The following is a 22,984-nucleotide window of genomic DNA, read 5'->3' on the forward strand; positions in this document are numbered from 1 at the left end:
ATTCTGTGACAGTAGACATCCAAGTATGAGAAAATATTTCAGCAAAGGTCTGACTTGAGCTGCTTTTGTGAAAGTAATTTTTTTATTCTTTGGGCAAATTTCAGAAAAAAGGTATTATGGCATTAGCCCATGATCTGGAGGACAGTCTGTCATAATTATCTATCTTACCTGCCCTTGTCAAGGAAATCTGTTTACAATAGGTTGGTCATTGTGGATATGTATGTTCTATTCTTTAATCTTATATACTGGAAAAGTAACACATGTTTCATACTATAGCCAGACCAGTCATTCACCATTCTAAAACCATCCATGACCTGATTTTCTTCAACACCCTACTGAAGTCAACAGGTTGTACAGAAACTTGAGCAGCTCACTTTGGTTCAGTTCTCAGCCTAGGAGAAGTGGCACATTGCACCAGGAAACAGTTCTGACAGTTTCTACACCTCACTCAGACTACCTCCTGCAAACTCTTTGTGCATTTGAGATCCTTTGATTTGATTTTGGAAAGTCTAAACCTAGAGAAGGTTGAGACAAATAGACTAAATCTAGTTGCCAGCTAGGTAGCCTGAGACCAGCTAATATTGCTCCTTTTGCTTTCACATTCTGGGGTTTAGATAACTGCTTTGCATCAGCATGACAACAATACTACTGGTGGTGCTATAAAAACTGTGTAAGCAATTCTTTGAGGAGCCATCACAACTTTTCAGCTGCCATCTCTTAGGACTACCCTTCTGCAGTGCTTGGGATAGGATTGCAAAGAATACCCCTGACATGGGCTAAACAGACTTTGAGAAATAACACAACATCTAGCATTACCCAGAGACCACTAAAGAAATTGTAGAGAAGGTAAAACTCTCTCCATTGCAGGCGTTTCTCTGACTTAGCCACTGTGACTTGTATGTAAATATACATTTCATCATTAGAAATTTGGGGAATGCTTTCACATGAAAGGCCACATTCAGGCCATATATAATTTCCCTTCCTTTTAATGAAATGTTTGCACAGAACAGACACAAGAATCGCTAGCCGTGCAAATGTATTGGATTACAAAAGAAATCCTTGTTCTTTTATTTTTGCAGGAATACCCCACTTTGTATTGATGGGTCAGAGAATTTGCAACCATGATTGTAGCTGTTGATAGGTTTTTTGCGAACTAATTTTCATTCTTTTTTTTTCCCCGACACAAAATTCCATATGATTATATTCAGTGTTTAGGTATAGCAAATTTCTATTAATGTTAGCATTTCTTATTGAAATACATATGGAAAAACAAGGATATTAATTTTTCTTATCAAGATAGGATTTTTCTCTGCAATTTTCTCCCAAACTATTAATATAAACATTTTCTTTCCATGAATTCTAAGTCTTCTCTTTTAATTTCCCCAAATATGAGACAGAATTGAAAAAAGGCTTCCAGAACACAAGAAGGGTTGATTTGAGTTTGAGACTTTGGAGACAATTGTATCTGCAAACAGTTTAGAAGAGTCCTATATCATCTACAATGATAGTTTTGGACTGAGTTTTACTATTTAGAAACTTTAACAGCTGAGATGGCACAGAGAATAAGTGCAACCAACAGATTAATTCATTTGCAAATTACTTATTCAGTAAAGCAAGGTTTGAAAGGAGGAGGTGGAATGTAAGTCTGGAATTGTGACTCAGACTCAACTGCTTTCCTCAACTGCTCTTAGGAAGACAGAATTACAAATCTCTGACTCAGCATTACAAAGAATTTGGCAATCTAGTCTTTAATAAAACGCAAGGATTTTAATATAACATTATCTCTGGATTCACAGTAAATAGCTGGTTGCATCTGAAAGCATGTTTGAGTATTGTAAGCCAAGATCCATCTGCTCTGACATCATACTTACACAAAGCAGGGCTTGTCCATTACCAAACAATAGATTTCAGCCCATAAGCAGCACGCCAGGAAAGCTTCCACTGGCACTTTTAGTCTATTCTGGGGCCAAAGGCCGGAGGCCTGAATGAATTTTCTTTCATGACAAATTGTGTTATTACACTTCCTTGCTCAGCTCAGCTCAGTAAACTACACAAATTCTGAATGGGCCCCCTGATAGTTTTAGCTACAGGAGAGAGGTGAATGTCCAACACACCATGTAGCTCATTACCTGTTCACTGAAGAATAGCAATACTCCTTCTTTTAAGAATATTCAAATTAAAAAGCAGGAAATAGGGTTTGAGACTATTTATTACAGTGTATAGAAGAAAGCAAAAAGCTGCTCATCTAAGTTTTCTATTTCATGCCCAAAAGTCTTAGCAAGAAATAAAATTCTCACTGAGTATTCTTTCCAGCTGAACTGCAGTTAGACAGCTAAATCAGTAATGCAGTATAACGTGGTCATATTAACGTGGTGAGGCAGAAAAGACCATCTGCAGCACCATGAATATGACTAAAATAGAATGCCAACAAAAAGCCTTGAACAGTGTCTAATGCCAGAAATCCTTATGAATGGTTTTTTAAGAATTTCAGTGTAATTGATAAAAAAGAGAATTCTAGTACTAGTTTCACTTTGGATGCAATAAGCTTTCAGTGTAATTGATTAAAAAGAGAATTATAGTACTAGTTTCACTTTGGATGCAACAAGCTTTCAAAATATATTTATAAGCTGATTTACAGGTCAATTATATATGCATTTAAAAATAATATTTGTTTTTACATTCTCTTCACTAATTTCAACAGTGAGCAGTTTTAATGTTCAAGCGTAATTAGTAAGTTAGAAGAAATATGCACACTCCCAAGGTGTGCTCTGCTGAATATCACTGTGTAGACTGAAAATTGGCACCTTTAACTGCTGTTTTAAAGATCCATGACTCCGGTTTATGTAATAGAGAATTCTTTCTGTTTTATCTAGTGTGTATACGCCTAGAGTGATAAATTCAATGCTAGATATTTGGAATTCAACAAACTTTTTCAAAAATTGTCAAGGACAAAAAGTAATATCATTACATGGATTGACATTTCAAAGTAGGGGAAAAAGTGGAAACAAATCACCAGATTTCTAAACACTTGGATATTATCAATAGTCAATAGGTTATTTATTTTAGAATAGATTTTCAATTACTTGGATTAAAAAAAAAAGGTGCAAACAATGAGGTGAGAATATTTACATATGTCAAAAAATTATTCAGACGGTTACTTGAGATCACAAGGCTTATGCAAGGATGCTGACTCACCAATTGATAAAACAGTAAAAGAAATTTTTGTAGAAAAAATGTTAGGGACTGAATTATCTATTACTGATCAACAACAAAATTTCTCAGATGTTGTAAAAATATCTTAAATTAACACAGTTAGAAAAATAATTCAAAAAGAAATATTGGTAATCATAAGGAAGTGAATTCAGGTCAAAACAAAAAGCCATTATATCACTGCTTTAATTCCTAAGTCTGAGTAACTCAGGCCATTGTCAAAAAGGATTAAATTAGAAACAAAAAGTAACTGAGAAGAGTGAGAAGCATGTTCAGATTTACATAATACAGTTACATATGCATTCTTCAGCTTGCAGAAGAGGTATACAAAGAACAATTCAGCAGATGCATGAATAACTGTAAACATATAGAGACTATTTTGAGATTATAAAAAGGGAGTAATTATTAGGTATTTCTTATAGGCACTAGAACCCTCCCCAAGGCAACAAGTGTTTAGCAAGTAAGGGCAAGTACTTTTTCACAAACATATGCTAAAATTATGGAATTCTTTCCTACAGAATGCTTTGCAGATCAACCTACAACCATTTTTGAAAGCACTGAGACAAATTCATAGAAGAAATGTACACCAAACATTCAGTTTGTGGTTCGAACAAAAATATTTATAGCTCAGGAAGTTTCTGAAATTCAGATATTTATAAACTGAGTACATTCACTGAGAGAAATATCACAGTGTAGTGACTCTTAATCTCCTTCTTCACAAATCCACTACTAGGAAGGATCAAAACCCAACAGTGTGCTAGATGGACCTTTGGTGTCATCTAGTACAGCAGCTTTAGCTCTTAGACAGGTATCCCTGAGCAAGGTACTCCCACCTTCATTCATTTAGAATTCACAATGCAATTCTATATTCAATACTAAATAAATAGAACATCCATTTAAAAACATTAAATTATTAAACTGGGTCATCTATTGTTCTCCAATTACTGCCTGCCATAGGCATAAAAGAAAGACTATTTCAAAACATGTCAGTATGGAATGATAGACTTATATACAGTTATATAGCAAAGCAATGAGATACAAGAAGTTGTTAAATAAGTCTGACTGTTTATACAATGACGCCTGATCATTTCAATTATTTAAATTCTTATATTTTCTTAAACATTCTTTGGCATTGCTTTTTCTAAACTATTTAATATGTTTTCTCTACATCTGAAGTCCCTGTGCCTCCATTTGTGAGTTGTATTACACAAAACCTTATAATATTTGTTACTTAAGTTTACTTAGAAGGGTACTCTGTAAATTTTGCAATTCTTCCTCTAGTTTCTTTCTAGGCACCATATTATACTCTTCCTCTCAGCTACTGATGTTTCTTACCATTACACAAAGTGTTCATTTTCCACTCACTCACTGCCATTCAACATACCAAGGCCGACTCAGCCCATCCCATGCAACTGTAAAAAATAATTGCATTGTATAGGTGAGACTGAGGCTTGAGACCTGTGTTGCTCTTTTTTTTCACTTTGCTCCTTTACTTTTCATTTTAAACTCGTTAAAATTGTTTCATCTAATCATTAGATGTAAGAATTGGAGAGGACTGTAGCAAAACTGATATACAGTTTATTCTTCTATCCCAAGAAATTAGCACTGGTATCCTCCTGTTTAATTTGTACCCAATAAATGCATATATCAGCGGTACATTTATAATCATATGAGTTCTACTAGTAATAGAATCCACAAATATCTATTTCAGAATAACAACTACTGAGCAAAGTAGTTAGACATGCTCTGGAAGTCTTTTATAGATACATAGATTTTTAATTTAGAAAGGACCGTCTGAACCTCATAGCTTTTAAAATAGGCTGTAGAATTCTCATTCTAAGGTCAAAAACTTAGGTCTGACTGAATGATGAAATCTTTTAACACCCTAACTATAACAAACTTGGACTCAATTATATTTGTATATTTACATATTCCATTACTAAGCATTTTAATTTATTAAGAATAGACACTATCATTCATTGTAAGTGAAAAAAAAGCTGATTTTAATGAGCAGACACTAATGTGTATTATTTTCTTCTGTTTCTGTGTATTTACATGTAGGCAGACTTTTTGGGTTCCGGCTACCTGGATTGAGACTTCTAACATACAGAAAGCAGTCCTTGCCCCAGGAAGACCCCGATGCAGTCATAATCGATTCATCTAAGCACAGCGACGACTCAGTGGCAATGAAGCACTTTAAATCACCTACAAAAGAAAGCTGTAGTCCTTCAGAAGTGGATGATACAAAAGCACTGATTCAACACAGTAGATGTTCACCTTTGGTTAATATATCTGGACCTCTTGACCACTCATCACCCAAGCAGCAGTGGGACAGACTTTACCCTGACATGATACAGACAAGCAATCCACTAACCCATTCCAGATCCAAGGAAAGTATTTGTAGTATACGGAGAGCCTCTTCAGTACATGACATAGAAGGCTTTAATGTCCATCCCAAGAACATTTTTAGGGACCGTCACGCAAGTGAAGGTACGGTAGAAAGTCAATTGCTAATCTTTGATGTACTAAAAAAATGAATGTTTTCATTATTTCATAGTAATAATCATCACTTTGTAAACAAATCTAAATATAATCAACTCAAAGATGCATTGAAAATATTAAGGGCCCAAATATGCCAGGCTTATGTACATTAAATATTGTTTTTCATTTCCAAAGAGATTAATGGAATAATGGTGTTGATCTTCTCTATAAGGTTACAGCAAATATTGGGGCCAGCATTCCTTAAGCAAATATTGATGTCGGCGGGGGGGAGAATCAGGTGATCAAATTATAATTGCATATACCATTTTCTCCTATAGTTACATATATTAGATTTTCTTTGACTGTATGAAATCCGACTTCAGAGACTAAGTTTATTTCTCTTAAATATGCAATGTGCAGATTTTACATTCACTGATCCAGCACTGAGACATGCTTTTTCTCTCATGCTGAAGAAAATATCCTCAGCAACTCCATTGACATGTTTCGTGTAAAGAATTGTGAAATACTTAGTGAAATGGTGAAATGCTTAGTGTAAACTTCATTTAAGTGTGATTTTCTCCTTGTGCTAGAATATTCATGCAACCAGCAAAGGTTGCAAAGTTATTTCCTCTCTCTTCATTTTTCATTGTCTCTCCTAAATCCATGGAGAGTAGTCTGTCATTTCTTCTTGAGGAGGGGGAGTTTAAGGAACTTGGGAAAGAGCATAGCAAACAGAGGTTTGAAAGGCCTGTGAATTGAGAGGTCCCTTTGAAAGTGCCACAATGCAATGTTTTCACAGCTCCTGATGGTCTAATGACTTGCATTACATACCTTTATATTTAGCCCAGATGACAAGGAATATATCGTAATATTTTAAGATTCAAAAAAAATGTTTCATGGAAGAATGTGTATAGATTCTTAAATTAGCAGGAAAAATAATTTTCATTTTCAATGATGGCTTGTTTATCTCTTATTCGCTGACCACAAGTGTAAAATCCCATTAAGTTCTTCCACTTTTTGGAACGTTCACCTCAAGAGCCCTTTGCTTCTACACATTTACTAAACTATAAAGTCTGAATGTTCCTCTGACACCCAGTTTAACTTGTAGAATAGCAAAACTAATAATTCCTCCCAGTCACTCTTCCTGTAATAAATATAATACAGAAGTCCTTTCTTTTTCATTTCTGGTATTTTTTTGGACCAGGAGGTTTTTCTTTCAATTCAAACCTGAACCTGAAAATTCAATTAAAATCCGTCCTTAACCATACCATTTTGTATAGTTCATGGTCACATTAAGTCAAGATTTCAAAATCAGGAGGCAAAAATTTCCAAGGTTGAACTTTGGCAAGTCCTTTGGACCTTATTGCATAATTTATCTTTGTTTAAACTTCCCTGTGCATTTAAACTCATCTTTCAAACAAAACACATTTAAAAATAACCAGTTTTCAATTTCTATTCTCAGATCATCTTTCATTATAGTATTTCCCAAATGATTATTCTTCATCCAGTTATACATCTATGAAAATGAGTAAAAATCAGTTTGAATACTAAGTGTCTTTGATTACAGTGGTAGGAATCTGGTGCATAAATCACCACATAATTTAATACTTGCTGAATGGAGAAGCAAAAATTTCTATCTCCATTTTATGGAAAAACTTTTTTCAAATGTTAAGTACTAAGTAAAATAAATTTTACTATGAGGAGTCAATAATCCAGTTGAATTCCTCAGGCCTCTCACGTGATGTGATCATTTACAGAGTAAATAGATAAACACTCTCTGTTCATTCTGCATAAACTACAAAATAGTAGAGAGCCAGGCCCTAAGTTTATGTCATCCATAGTCATTATAGAAAAACTCAGCAGAACAGAGGATGGCTCTCAGAAAGGCATTAGAATTAGTAATCATCCTTGATGTCATCTGCTTACAGTCATGTTTGAATTGGGCACCTTATGCTGAAAAGATGTTTAAATTTATCCATCATGTTCAGTTTGCCTAATTCAACAGTGAACCATAAAACCCTATTATTTCTATAAAATTATCCATGCAAGCTAGGCAATCAAGATTCAGCTTAAATCATCTTCTCCGGGCTTGCAGATTCTGATCAGGGAGAATGCAAAACCCTAAGTACAATAAGGAAAAATAAACTACAGTCCCAAAGGGCTAAACTCTCAAAGGAAACATAGGTTTTAATATATTTTCCCATTCCGTTTTTATTTTGATTTTTCACAAATCATTCAAAAACTACTACTCTATCTGAAAACGCAAGTCAGGATTCAGTTTTTTCCTACCCTTGCCAGTTCAAATAGTATTAATTGAATCAATAAAGCAGAATTCTGAAAGAAGATAATAACATTACTTAGCTTAATACTAACTATAGTAATTTACCTGCAGTCAGATTTTAATATAATGCAATTGAGAATAGAAATTACTTCATGTGTTAAATTAATTTATGCAGCCTTGTTGCCTAACACTTTAAAATTACTGTCGCTGTGCCCATTATATGCCAAAAGATATTACAGTAAAAATGACAGCTTAGGATTTTAAATTCCAGTGTAATGGATCAAATTCCATTCTAAATTCGTCTATGTGACAGCAAAAGCAATAGGCCAGGAACACTCACTACCCAAAATGCAGCAAAGCCAGCCTCATCTGAAACACCAGCAACTCAAATTTTGCAGGCAGGTACAAGTTCCCAGGGTCTCCTCAAAAATTTTATTTTCTTCAGAAAGTGGACTCAGCAACATCATTGCAGCCTTCTGAAAGAGCAGCAGGCTTTTGAGCCCAACTCAGCCTGATCTCCAGTACTCTTAGAGATGCCTGGCACAGGAAGGCATTGGGCTGGAGGAACTAAACCCCCTTCCACAGCCCAGGTCCAGAGCCCAGCTCAATGTTCCGTGCTCGCAGTGCTCAGGAAGCTGTGCTGGGTCTCCTGTGCTGCCCCACATGCTGTGCAGCCATCCCCCACTTCTGCCTCAGCTTCTCTTAATTATGTGGGACTAATTACTTCTTGGAACTTTTGTCCTCCAACCCACTGCCAGACTTGTGGAGAAAGAATTCTATCATGTTTCTGTAAAGACAAGTTAGCTAAAGCCAGACTTAAAGTCTTCACATTACGCTCAAGGAAGTGTAACAATATTTCAATTCAGACCACACACTCTTTGAAGCCATATTTTCTGCTTTTTCTCATGTAGATTTTAGTTGTCTTTTTTTCTCTTTTTCTTCACTTTTATTATGCTGAAAACCAGACAATGGTCGCAATGTCAAAGGTAAAGTATACATCTAGACTGTACCTTCCAGTGTTCCAATCAGCCACACTTTTTGGCATGTTTACTTTGTCTACTGTATGAAATGTTCAAATGCAACATTCTCTAGGGCTAGGTGTATTGCATAAATTATATTGGTTAAACATGTAATTATTCCTGTAACTCTTGTCTCAAAGCACTAACCACGAATCACTGGAAAAAGTGAAGGCATAGTTAAACAGCCTGTTGATGTAATTATCTTTTAATTCAAAAAAAGGAAGAGAGGAAGGTAGAACATATAGTTACTTAACTCTGTGCTGTTGTCCTTAAACAGTCAAAAAACTTCTGTTGAAGCTACCAGGAGTTTTATCTGTGAAAGGATATCTGATTGTATGAGGACATTAGCAAATGATCTGTTGTTACAAGGTGCTTAGTTTTCAGTTAACCTCTCAAAAACTAAATTATTGATAATCAGGACCCTTGTGGAATTATCTTCACTTATTCCTCTTTTGTCTCTTTAAAACTAGTTTCACGCTCCTGGATGGCAGGGGGTATGGTTTCAAGCTTCCTGTAGCATCAAAATGTACATGCATGAACTTCATTGCCAATTCCGTGCTTAAATAATATTTAGTGCAATTACAAAACTGTTTCTTTTCACCAGCATTGAGCTACATGTTTTAGATGCAATTTGAACATAATCCATAAATTACTTCCTCCATTTCTGAAGATAACTTACTGAAGTGTTCAGTTTAATTGCCATATTTGTATCTGTGGGAAAACTGGTTTGTGACTTCATGCATGATGCAAAAAGTGTGTGTACCTGGTAAAATCTCTCTAAACTGCATGCACTGCATGACCTAGATTCTGTAAAACAATTTGTGGACTACAAAATCATTGCATTTGCTTCATGTGTATGTTGGCAAAATCTTGGGGGAAAAACATGCCATTTCTGTGCTGTACAATAACTTTATAAATGTATTTACTGCTGGTGAAAGATGATGAATTGGCAGCTCAGGAGAGCGAAATAATTTCTCAATGCATTGTCTAAGCAAGGACAATGAAATCCTACCATAAAAATGGGGAGCTCAAACTCAACCTGGAAGATTCTTCTTTTTAGGCGAGGCAGAAGCAAGTCATTCTCCCTGCTTATTCAGTTCTCTGCCTCTGTTGAAACTGTCAATCAGGGTGCCAATTAGTATCAATTGTGATTGTGATTTGTTATGGCTGTCTTTTTCTGCTTCCTGCTATGACAGTGTAGCAATGGTCCATTAGCTGTCAAGTATCAGCTCAATTTCTGTCACCAACTTAAGTTAATACTGTCTTTCAATCAATTACCATTGTCAATTTCACTACTTTCTAAAGAAAAAGAAGGGGGAAATAAACACGGTTTTATTCTCATGTGCAATGAACTTTAGCCTAATATGCTCTAGGGCATGGGTATTAGGTAGCAAAGGAGAGAGTAATCCCCTTTGGAATGGAAGCAATAAAAGATGTAAATCCCAGATATCAAAAGTTCAATGCGATTCAAGCATCTATAAAGTTACTAATAAAACAAAATCTTGCCTACTATCTAATCACAGATTTGCCAAAGCTATTTAAGTTTCCTTTACCTTTGAATTCCTAAGGTATTAAGAATCTTGTTAATCTGAAAAATGGTTTCAACTTGATATCCTGCTTTCATCTAAACTGATTCAATACTCAGAAACTATTGGTAAAACTAACAGGGAAGCAGGGGTGAAAAACTGCAGTCTAACCACACCTACAATAGCACATACCAGCCAGATTAGTCACTTCATTGATTCGTGAGGAAATTGTGAGTCCTGATATATTTTGAACACTAATTTTTAGCACAATCATATAGATGATGTGAAAGATAGATTCAGGTCCCACCTGGGCCAAAATGCATTTAAGTATAGTATCACAATCCCTCCGTGGTGTCCTTAGTAGCAGGCTTTTTTACTGTTCCTTGCAGGTGAAAGGTTGTGCTTTCTTCCCTTTTCCAATGAAGCTATTCCACAAAAAAATATACTAGGAGAAAAAGAAGGACTGTTCTGCAGTTTAATGGTTAGAGAACTCAGGCACAAATTCTTTTTTGCATCCAAACTTTTAGTCTAGAGCATCATGTCCTCCCTTGTCATCTTAAATTCCTTTCTGCACATTGGGAAAATTTGAAATGAAATAACAGAGATTTTCTATCTCTGGCCCAGATTTACATACAATTATCATGAGTTTAGGAGAGAGAAAACATGTTTTAATCCTTATAAACTTCCAAAAAAATAAATGTCTGCTTCTTCAGCAAGCATTTGAAGCCATCTCCAGAGAGCTGGTTGCTTTGAATTTCGTTCATTCTCATACTGCAAATAAAATAAACTGTTCCACTGTTGACTTTGTAATTTGCCCCATAGGCCAAATACTATCCCAGTGACCATTCCTGAATCAACATGCACATTCTTGTTTTCCTCTCAGGAAGACAAAAGAAAACCTCAAAAACAAGAAAAAGAGAAAAGCATCATATTGTTGCCCTTAATAGAATTAAGGCAACCTTAAATAAGGTTGTCATGTAGATCTAAGAAATATCCTTCAATCCCACATTTATGTACACTCTTACTGACTGCAAGACCTGAACTTTTTCTTAAATCCCCAAGTGGATTTATCTCTCACTGTCTAAACATCTTTATGGTTCTTTTTTCCAGTATTGTTCTCAAAAGCAACTTTTCCTTGCAATGAATATTATTTGCTTCCAAATGAACCTTATGATGATAGTGCAAAACAAGTATTCTGATCATTTATATTGCTTTCTTGTTCAAACAACACTGTCCAATAATAAAAAGAATAATTATAAAGGATATGTACCTTATAAAGTATGCAAATTCTGTATCTTTTATCATGATGCACTAAAGTAGTATAAGACGATTCTATATACTCTGTTAATATTCTACCTATGAGTATCCCTATAGCTTCCAATATTTTGTTGGCAACGACAATTGAAGAAACATATTTTGAGAGTCTGCTCAATTTTCCAGTTTCTTTGAACTGTCATGTGAGCATGAGCAAGGTAGGGATGTGATAATAGAGCCTTTGCTAATTGCAGGCACTCTTATATAATCATGTGTCCTATTTCAGCTCTTATAAACAAATGAGCATATAGTCTTTATATTCAGCCAGAACTGTAATAAGAGCACACCAGCATTCCCAGTAACATGAAAGCAAGTAAGGATAGATGCATTATGCGTTTGGAATCCATCGACTTTATAAAAAATATTGACGGTTATACGTAAAGGAAATGTCGTATTTGTAGCCAGTATTAGATTTCAATCTTATTAGCAATAGAGTTCTTTTTTAAATGTAGATAGCTTTTATTATTAACAAGTGTACAGAAAAATAGTTTTGAATCATGCTTTTACCGTATCCCATCTAAACATTAATGATCATTTATTTCTCTTCATTTCCCCGATATTAAATGTGTGTTGCAATTTTTCAGGGCCTTTTAATCATATCAAGTCAAGTCTGTTGGGATCTACATCGGATTCGAATCTCAACAAATACAGTACAATCAACAAAATTCCTCAACTCACACTGAACTTTTCAGATATCAAAAGTGAAAAAAAATCTTCATCTCCTCCTTCTTCAGAGAAAGCAATTATTGCACCTAAGGTGAAAGACCGAACGCACAATGTAACAGAGAAGGTTACACAGGTAAGGTAATACACATTATTTTAGTTCATTTTCAGGTTTTTTTTAGTGTATTCAATAGATTCTTACTCTTTTAATGAGTGGTTTGGCTATCTCCAGGATAATTTGAAGGCTTTAAAATATTATGTAATTTACCTTCAGTTCAGTTGCTGATGAGGTAGTCTACAACATTAGATAATACTGCTAAAACCAAAACTTTTCAGCTCTGTATTTTTTAATGGAAAGGAAATGTAGTATGCACCATGTGTCCCAAAGAAGACCATTAATTTCAGTGATTCCTGTAATTCATAAATGTTAGTTTCATTCTTCACATTTTTTTTCTCAGCATTACGAATTTCTGATTAGTGTAAGGCACAACCTGATAAGAAATGGTAGCTGATTGTGGCAGTGTATCATAATTACATCTCATAATTTCTGTTTAAGTTCTCTGGCTTTTCATAATGCTCTTTCCTGTTGGTATCTTTTCCACATCTGTGCATCCATAAGGCTGTCAAAATGAAAAGCAGATATCTTTGGACTGGATGTGCAATATAACTTGTGAACAAGCCATGTAATTGAAACAAAACTGAAAATAATTTAAGATAGCATGTTTCTTCACTCTAAGACAGATGCAGTGCCCTCTGAAGTCAACAGAACTTTTCAGTAATTTCAATATTATTACATTTGTGTTACAGTCTTAGATGGAGAGTGATTGGGACAGGCTAGCAATGTGGAATATACTGAAAAAAAATTTCAAGAGATGACAGTATCCTCAATAGCTTGGATAGGGTTAGTAAGCAGAGGGTTGGCCCTTAAGTGCCCAGATAGACTGAAAGTGGTGAGAAGTGCTTTGTAGTAGAATGCAGATAGATATTCCATAAGGAAGATCTTGTCAAGAGTAGCTTTTGGCTTAGTATCATAGAATGACAGAATTTAAGACCATCAAGTCCAACCATTAACCCAGCACTGACAAGTCCACGACTAAATCATGTCCCCAAGTGCTGACCGGGCTACAACTTCTCTACATTGGTGCTCTGCCAGACAGTGTCCATGCTCCTACTCCCTTTGACAGATATAAAAAGGAATGTATTGTACACCCTCCTAGAGAAATAGAGATAAAAGTTCTATCATTTCTATTCTGAGATCAGTTAGTGCCTAAAAAGTAATTGGATTTTTATCTTTCATATATTTTGTCTTTAATAGCTAACTTGACTCTGCAACCATTGTCCTTTCTTCTGTGGTCAGTTTTGAAAGATATAATCTCTCTGGATCCATTTTGATATGTTTTAAATTATCCATAGTAGTTATATATAGAAATCTTTTAATAGATATATGGAAAAAGTCAAGTTATATAAAAAAGACTAATTTTTAAAAGTTATATAAGCATGAGGCAAGGTACAGTTTTGGGGCTTTTTTTTCCTTTGTTTTTGTTTTTTATTTCTTTATTCTGACTGGTTAATTAGTGCCAGAGTGCTGAGTGTCTATGTGCTAGTGATGCTGTTGGGGGTGGAAAGGTGGGCAGAATTTTTTCTTAAACCTATGTTTATTCTTCAAATAATTTAGATTTTATGAAAAGTCCAATGGTAATGGCATGGATCAGTTAATCTTTCCATGAAAATTGATACCTTCTAAATTCAAAATTAAATTTGAAATGCTCTATAAAATCTTTGCACTTCACAAAAAACTTCCAATTTAATTTGACATTGGTTTATGTCCTTTTCTAGAACAATCTCGACCACTGTGCAGAGCACAATTTACATAGCAAACTTTGATGCCGTATCATTCATTATAATTAGAAATAGTTCCCTGCAGCTGCTGCTTTTTCTGTTATTGCATTCACTTATCAATGTTTTTAGTTGCTGCTGCATCCTAAATTCTAGAATTAGGTGCAGGTAGAAACTCCTAGGAGGTATAAATAAATGTAGGTCTATAGTATTGCTATGGTCAAGGATCTAGTTAACTAGTTTCATGAATTGGAATAGAAATAGACATTTAGAAGATTAAAACTGGTTTTAGTTTTAACTAGATTAAGACTAGTTTTAGTCCTGTTTATGTTTCTATTCCCAGTGATTTCAATATACTTTGTAAGAGTCAGCTCTTTGAAGCTTCTTCTTCATGTCTGACTATAAATTTCTTTGTAAATCTTTTCCTAGGCCATAGATCCGTTATGTATCTATCTGCAGAACAGTGCAAATGTGGGCTTGGAAGATTTGAGCACAATGTTGAGAATAGAATATGGTGGAAATGTTAGATGAGGTAGTTAAAATATGCTCATGCTGGCACTGTCTCTGATAAAGAAATCTGTCAAACAGCATCAAAAATACACAGAGGGCAATATGACCTATTTTATGTATAAGGCAATATCAGTAAAAGAGCAAATGAGTATAAAACAGCCATGGTAAGTTTAAAGGTCACCCTCAATCAGAGTTGTGACATTCTGAAACAGTCATCTAATGGGAGAAGTTAGGGCAGGAATTCTAAGTGTTGCTAGAAAGAGTCTGAGAAATGTAGTGAAGGGATACATAACATGCTGTATTTTCTGGGATTGCAGGACTTGATGATGTGAAAGGCTTCTCTCAGCCAGATATTGTACCATGCAAACATCCATCCATCCATCCATCTCTCCCTTTGGAGTCCTTATTTTCCATCTTTCTCCCTTTCCTCAGTTTTGCTGAGAAATTTGATCCTGCTGTTATAATCTGACAATGCCACTACTGTGGCTCTGCATTGTGCAATTCACATTATAGAGAAGTGGACTCTGGTATGCACTACACAAAAATATCAGGGAAATGAGCTTCCCTGTTGGACCATGCAGCCTGGATTCTCTCTCATGTATCAGTAATATCAAATCAAGTATCTGCATCACAGGATGCCACAAGTTCTTTCCAAAGACAACAGCTGTATAACTTCTTTAATATTCACAAGCTGGAGATCTAATTGTAGTCTTGAAGAGAGTGAAAAAGGAAGGGATGGCACATAGTCCCCTTTAAAGGGGAGAGAAAGAATAATTAATAAAGTAAATTAAAAAGTCATTGGCCACTGTGTTTAGAGGAAGTTATGCACTTTGAGAAAATATTTAAAGAGGAGTAAGATACTTTAGTAGAAAGATTTTAGTGGAATGAATTAGAAATAGAAAGTAGAATAAAGTTTACAAAATCATTTTAGAAGAAAGAGGACATGCTGTGGGACAGTGGTTTATACTTGGGGAGAAAAATCTAGGTTATACATTCTACTGCAAGAAACCTTCCAATACTGTTTTTCTACTTAACATTCAGGACATTATGTAGAGATAAGTATTGCTTAAGATATAGCTTGTGGTGAAGTGCTGCACATGTGATGGTCCTGAATAAGTAGATCCCCTGATTGCTTTGCCTGGATTTTCACCTGGAGCTTCACTGATCATAACTCTTTGTGTAATGCAAAGAAGCATAACATCTTCTGGACGCTTATTTCTGCATAACATGGACTTTTACTCAGAGAATTAGTCCAGGCGTAGCTGCCAGATAGCCCTGATTGATAAATTAGTATTTTTATATTCCAGTGCAAATATTTGTGACTAAATTAAATTCACATCTCCATTCCACTTTAGAAAAAATTGTTTTTTAAAATGATTTTCATTATAATTTTCAGAGGTGTTAGTGTCACTCTCTTCTAGAAGAATCTCAACTTACTTATTTCCATTATCTCTTTTTTTGCAGTCTGCTCAGGAGGACAATGCAATTTTTGCACTTTTTTGTACTGACAGGTTCAGTTGGGGTCCTGACACTGATGGTTAGAAAGAGACAAGTATTCCTAGAGGCACAAAAGTAGACTTTTATTAAAGAAAGCAGTAGGGCAAAAGTCTGACATCTGTCCCTTAACATTCTTTATGAATTCATAAAGGGGACTTCTGGCCTTAAAATTGCAATGTGCAAAGACACAGCAGGAACTGATTTTATCTTTCATTTAAATATTGATTTACTGTAAAACTTCTTAGATATCCAGTTTCCACTGATGTAAAGCTACAAAGTTGTAAACTCTGTTGTAAACAGACTTATGAAGACTAGAATAGTCAGTATCTGTGCTGTATTTTTAAAGAAAAGCAAGAATTCCTCAATGCCCATAACTTAATACTGTTAACAAATAACTGTCCCAGTTAATAGAAGTGTAAATTACATTATTGTGTTGTAAAAGAAAAACTGTTTTGTTGCTTTTGATCACTAGTGTTCAGATATCATTTATCTACTTGTAATTCATCAGTCTGAAGGAATACAGAATGAGGTTGAAAGGCCCAATATGTATCTTTTGTTCGTGATTTGTCTAAATAAATGACTTACAGGAAGGTAAAATTCTTTAATCTTTAACTTCTTATAATAATAATTTTCAAAGCACGTTCATTATCCACCCACCTCTAGGAAACATATATATACCCAAACTGGTCATATGACTGATGAAATCATAAATATATACCTTGACAGGCTACACAGAATATTGTGATCCGATTTGCAGACAAGCTGAACACCCACAAATCTTCTGAAAATAGAGCTGCCAGTGAAGGGAGGGGGGGTGGTGGAGGGAGAGGAGGGGGACCATGTATGAAGTGACAGACCTTATAGTTTCACTGAATGCTTTTGTAATCTGGCCAGACTCTATTTAGTTCCAAAAGATTAAGAAATAAGTAACAATATCCTCCCAAGGCCAATAAAGCTGTTGATATAAAAAGAACTATTATATGATCATGACTTCAAACTGACCTTCAGATTTTCAGGCTAAAAGAAGACTACCAGCATCTAGGACAGAGAGGGGCAATATAAGACCTAAAAATAAACCAAATTATTGATCTATATGTTTTCAGCAGTCTAATTCAGCTGACACACTGTGCTGTTTACATCCTGCAATAACTCACATACACACAACATTTCAAGGCTGTTAATTTGCATTCTTCATAACACAGAAAATTCTGAATAAAGAGGAAACAATTTTCATGCCTTCCAATCACACAGCAAGATATACATGTAATAGTGAAATTAGGGGGTAAGCAGGGCCAGCAGTTCCTAGTTACTGTATAGAAAGTTTAAATTTACTCTGAAGTGAGAATCTTCTTTTTCCTATTATTTGTGAATTGACACAGTTTATACAGGAATCATTCCCTTTCTTTACAATAATACTTAGCATCCTCATGCAATAAAATTTCCTCTTTTATTGTCATTACATAATTAGGCTTTGTAAATTACTATAAATAGAATTATAGAAATAGCATAAATGTGTGTAATTTCATGTAATTTAGAAAGTATGACATCCTCTGTGAAACAAAGAAAAGCAAAAGAACATGGTGAAAACTAGCAAAAATACCTCAGTTCCAGTGTGGCCATTTAAACCGTACCAAGGTGTTACCATAACTGGGAAAAAGTATCCTTTGCACCAGAGCAAATAGCTATTCTGAGTGTGTGGAAGCAGAAAATAAAGCTCCCTGTTTTGATCAGTTTCAGAAGAAAACACAGTATTTTCATTATAATCATTTGCTGTTGCACCAAGTAATAAAAATAAGATTCATAACAATTGTGAAAGATAAAATATTCCTTCCTTACAGTAGAGCCTCTTCTTTTTGTGACAGCTGAATAGGTTCAGGCGTCTGAACTGCTGCAGTGTTTTGAGAAGATTTCACAACATATGGTAGAAATGGAGCAGTCGGAAAGCCCAGCTGCTTTGCAGCTATAACCTGGATGCATCCTTAATTAGTCCATGTCCTTCCCCCAAGATCTACTCTTCTGAAAAGGGGATTACCTGATTTTGCTGAGTTGAGGAAAATTATCCACTATCTTCTATGAATTACAGTTTTGATTAATCAATGTTTTGTGTGATCTTTTTTTTACTGCCTTGATGCTAACATAGAATGAAGCATATGACCTTTGTTAATATTAGATCATTTGCCAAAGCAACGTTCCTCTTATGATGCTAAGAAGTGGGAGAAAATAGACTTTCAGACTGCATTGTAATTTGTTCTGATAATAAGAAGTAGAGTGTAAAAACTAATACTCTACAAAGCAAGCAACACTGATTGAAACCAAGGTGCTGGCAGTATTTAGGCAAGCCTCATTTCTCTGGTCTAGAGCTACGAACACCCAAACTCCCACTTCATGGGGGACTGACCTTGGAAGTTTCTAAACTTGGTAGGTTACTCTGCTGCAACCAACAGTTTTGACACCCACCAGAACAGTCTCACCATGAACTGCAAGTCAAGCCCCACTAAGATCCAAAGAGCTGTGAGAATCCTCTGATGAATTTGGCATGCACAGTCTGGAATAATAGCTTTAACACGTGTGGTTAGAGTTGCCTTAAAACAGCTATGAAAGAAGTCATAGTCCCTCTTTCATGTAACCTGAGAACCATACGAAAACGTAGTGTGGAAGAGACCTCTAGAGGCCATCTAACCCAACCTCCTATGCTAAACAGCACAACTGCAAAGTTAGAGCAGGGTCCGTGGTTATCTCTTTAGGAGAGCATAAGTATATCTTTTCCTGGAGACAGGCAGCAGTAGCAGCTGACTTGGGGAAAGAGGAAGGGAAGAGGGCAGAATGCTGTGAATCTTATGGGTCACAAACATTGCTGTTTTTCAAGAACACTGCTGGTGTAGCTAATATTCAGGACAACCTCTTAGAAAGAGGCAGTCTTGGGTTGTAGTGCCAGACTAATTTGACTGTTACTCATCTTACATAAATGACCATCTGCTAAAAAAGCCACAAAAATAACCCTGGGCACCACGGACTCAAACTCAGGACTCTCTCCTTCTCTAAGTGTCCTTACCCTCAAATGGTCTGGATTCTGAACTCTGCTCTAGTGCCAGGCACCTTACCTGTACATACTCTAGGACCAATGCTGGATCTAGCCACAAAATGCCATAACCTGGACAGGCAAGGTTTAGCATTTACCTGAAATTATGTAGTCACACCTATATAAGAGTCATTTTCCTCAGGACAAAAAAAGGCAAGTGTGGTCAGCTAACTAATTCTTTTCACTTCTAATGTAATACTAGCTAGTACACAAACTGAAAATTTCGTGGGTAATCTAATGATTAATTTTTTTGAAGGCATTTGTACTCTCGCACACATCACTAATGAAAGAAATTGATGAATAAACTAAATCTTAAAGAGCAGAAAGTTCCTGCAATTTGCAGGTGGTATGATGATGATTATAAAGCAGTTATGTTCTAACACTAATTATAAATGAGCTCCTTAAGCATATTAACGAGAAATAGCAATGAGGTTATTAATCTTTTGGGTTGAGCAGAGGGAGAGGGAAAAAGCATGTGGATTAGTTGTTTTTGATGCACTGGCAGCTGAGGAAAATATTTTCTACTTAGAGTTTGATAGGGTTTAGCATTTTTTTAAAGTAGTAGAAGTAGTAAGAAAAAGCAGAGACCATTAACCCCAGTCAGCATAGTGTGTTTTTTGGTGAATTCTGAATGCCCTTAAAATTAATAAGCTGAATGAGAAGGTCATTTATCTCATTATTACCTGTCATGTGTTAGAACTTGGATAATGCTTCCAGCTTGTAACTGGTACGAGGATCAATAGAGAAGGGCAAGCCCAGAATAGTTCAGTTAATGATTTTACAAAAAAAAAAAAAAAAAAAAAAAAAAAAAAAATTAAAAAATTAATTAAAAAGGACACTCCTTAAATTATATTGAAATATCACTAAAATCATAGTAAAGGAAAAAATCAGGGATCAGACGTATTACTCCAAAATCTAAGGTTTACTGAATTCCAAATATTATACTTAATAAATATAGTTAATAAATGTGGAAATTGTATTTTCAAAGCATTTATTGAGCTTTATGGGTGATATTGGTGTTACTGAACGTAAAATTAATGAGCGTAGCACAACAAAAATCTCTAGGAAGTATTTCTTAAAAGTGGCCTGTTCAGGCCATCTGTTACAAACCAGTTTAAACACAGAAGAGCAAGGGAAACTCAACTTCTGTGAATAACACAGATCAGACCCAGAGAGGTTTGAAATATGCCCAAAAAGCGTGAATAAAACCAGACGAGGTTAGATGTTGGTGCCAAAAACAATTGGTATATTTTATTTAATAGTAAAAGAGGCAAAGAGAGAGAAAGAATGACAGAAAGATTTGTGCGTGGGGTATGTTGGCCCAGGGTGACAGTGACAGAGATTAGGTGGAAACATATCACCGTTCTCAGGGTCCCAGCCATGTCTCATTGTCCCCCTCCATCTGGTCTTTTGGTGGTGAGAGTCTCCCCCGCCGCCCCCACTGCACCGGAAAGCATGGAATGCAGTGGATTGATGCATGTTTGGGCCAGGTGGGAACTCCCAGGTGCCTCCTCTAAGGGGGCCAGTTTAACCCTGTCCCTTGCCACACTGTGGATCTGTTGCATCCTGCTGCAGTGCTCTGGTGCAGGGTCTAGGGACCCCTTTGGGGGGCCTTTGATGGGCCGTGACACCGTTCTGCTGTCCTTCATGTGGATGCAGCTTCTCCCGGGGTGAAGCGGCCCCACAGCTGAGCTCTGCAGAGCATGGATGGATGATGGATGCTCAGTGCCTCTGACCAGAGGCTTTTTCACCACACACCCAAAACCTCTCCTCCCCCAACCCTTTGTTGTGAGGGTCTGTTCGAGCCTGGCAGCTGATAGCCCTGGGGCTGTGGTCTGCACCCTGAAGGTGCTGAGTTTGATCCAGCTGTGAATGTCTTCTTCCCCCTCAGCCCAGACCTGAGTCACTGTCTTCATCAAGGAGTAGTTCCAGGCCTTAGTCAGGAGGCCTGTTCAGGCCATCGTGGTCTTCTCTGCAGCTTTTGTAACACACTTCTGCTATAATAGGCAAAAGTCCTTCATGCAGATGTTTAAGCCATAAATTATTTAATCTCCAACACCATCTAAAGTGTCAAAATATACTATAAAATAAAAATCTATCTGAATTTGTATGAATATTTAGCTGATATTTGTAGTATATAGAAAACTCAGATTCTTCTTCTTGATATGTGATTTACTTTAGGTAAGTCTTTTTTTCTTTGACAATTGAATAAATCTTGCATTGTAGCACATAGTGAAAATTTCCTTACGATACTTTAGATTTATTTACAAGCAGAAAAAATTGATTTTTTACTCAAGGAATTGTTGGTTATACATTAAGGAAGGATCTTTTTAAATATAGAAATTCCAGTAACTACCCAGTATCTTGGAAGCTGACATGAGATGGTATGTTCAGCTTCAGACAGACTGTTGAGTATACGACTACTAATAAATGAGAAACGTTTATTAAATGGGAAGAAAAGTTCTTCATTTCACAGCTTTGCAACTTTTTTCTATTCTAAGTATCCATCTTCTTTGAAAATGTTCTACTTTCTAAATGAATTCTATTAATTATGAAGAAGCCTTTCTTTTAAAGTAAAAGAACTGCCGAATGATATGGGTTCACATTTGCACCAACTTGTTCTGTTCAAGGAAATTTAGTTTCACTGGGTTTGTAGGTGAGTTATGAATGGAAGACTATAACCAAAGGAGAATAACACCTTTTGCTGCATCTTAGTCTTTAATGCTGTTAGTCACTGTGTTTGGAACTGAACAAAAAATCAGGGCCTGTGGTTCATGGCCATTCTGCAGAACTAGTTAGAGGCCAGATAATTTATTTTGACAAATTTTGTTAGGATAGGATGCAGACTGTAGCCTCCTTGAATGTTTTCGAAAAAAAGATTGAAAAATAAGTTTTGTCTAGGATAGTTATTTCCAGATATATTGTGCTGTCTGTTTTCTCACTTCTTTACACCCACAATATCCAGTAAGGAAAGGAAACTGCAGTTTGCACCTTGTGATAAATTAGTCAATATATCTATAAAACAATGAACATTAAAGCTTACAGGCTTCTATTGTAGGCATTTTTTCTACTGGCTTGAGCTTTCAGTGCCTGCAGCAGAACCAAGAAAATTCACGTATCTCCCTGGTTGTCACAGTTTAATCCCAGTTGGTGACTAAGTATCATACAGCAGCTGCTCAGGTCCTTCCAGCACCCTCAGTGGGATGGAGGGGAAAATCAGGACTGATACTAATACTAATAGCAATTGTAAACAAAAGGAGGGAGGAAGAGAAAAAGGGAGACAGAGATACAGGGAAAGAAGACCCAAGTAAAACAAGTGATACAATACAATTCCTCATTGCCTGCTGACTGATGCCAAACCCATTCCCAAGGAATGATAAATCTGTCTTCCTGGTAATCCCCCTCAGTTCCACGCTATGGACTATCCATTTGGCCAGACCGGGTCAGCTGTCCTGGCCCCCTTCCTCCCAGCTTTTTGTGCACCTGCTCACTGACAGAGCCTGGGAAACTGAAAAGTCCCTGACTTCGGGTAAATATCACTTAGCAAACAGGACAACAATGTGTGGTC

At 36.0% G+C, this 22,984-nt stretch overlaps 1 protein-coding gene across 2 annotated transcripts in view; it reads left to right on the plus strand.

The window, feature by feature from the left end:
* The window catches only part of KCNH7 (potassium voltage-gated channel subfamily H member 7), a 207,869-nt gene that overhangs the window by 133,232 nt on the left and 51,653 nt on the right, over positions 1-22,984 (plus strand). Inside the window, exons 4-6 of one of the 2 annotated variants that reach the window (XM_088168137.1) lie at positions 5,272-5,700; positions 9,462-9,485; positions 12,416-12,630. In XM_088168137.1, coding sequence (XP_088024263.1) covers positions 5,272-5,700; positions 9,462-9,485; positions 12,416-12,630 — 668 coding nt within the window. The remainder of the gene's footprint in view (positions 1-5,271; positions 5,701-9,461; positions 9,486-12,415; positions 12,631-22,984) is intronic. The other variant, XM_088168138.1, reaches the window with a different exon arrangement.

The sequence above is a fragment of the Sturnus vulgaris genome, chromosome 7 (assembly GCF_052056855.1).
Source record: "Sturnus vulgaris isolate bStuVul1 chromosome 7, bStuVul1.hap1, whole genome shotgun sequence".
NCBI lineage: Eukaryota > Metazoa > Chordata > Aves > Passeriformes > Sturnidae > Sturnus > Sturnus vulgaris.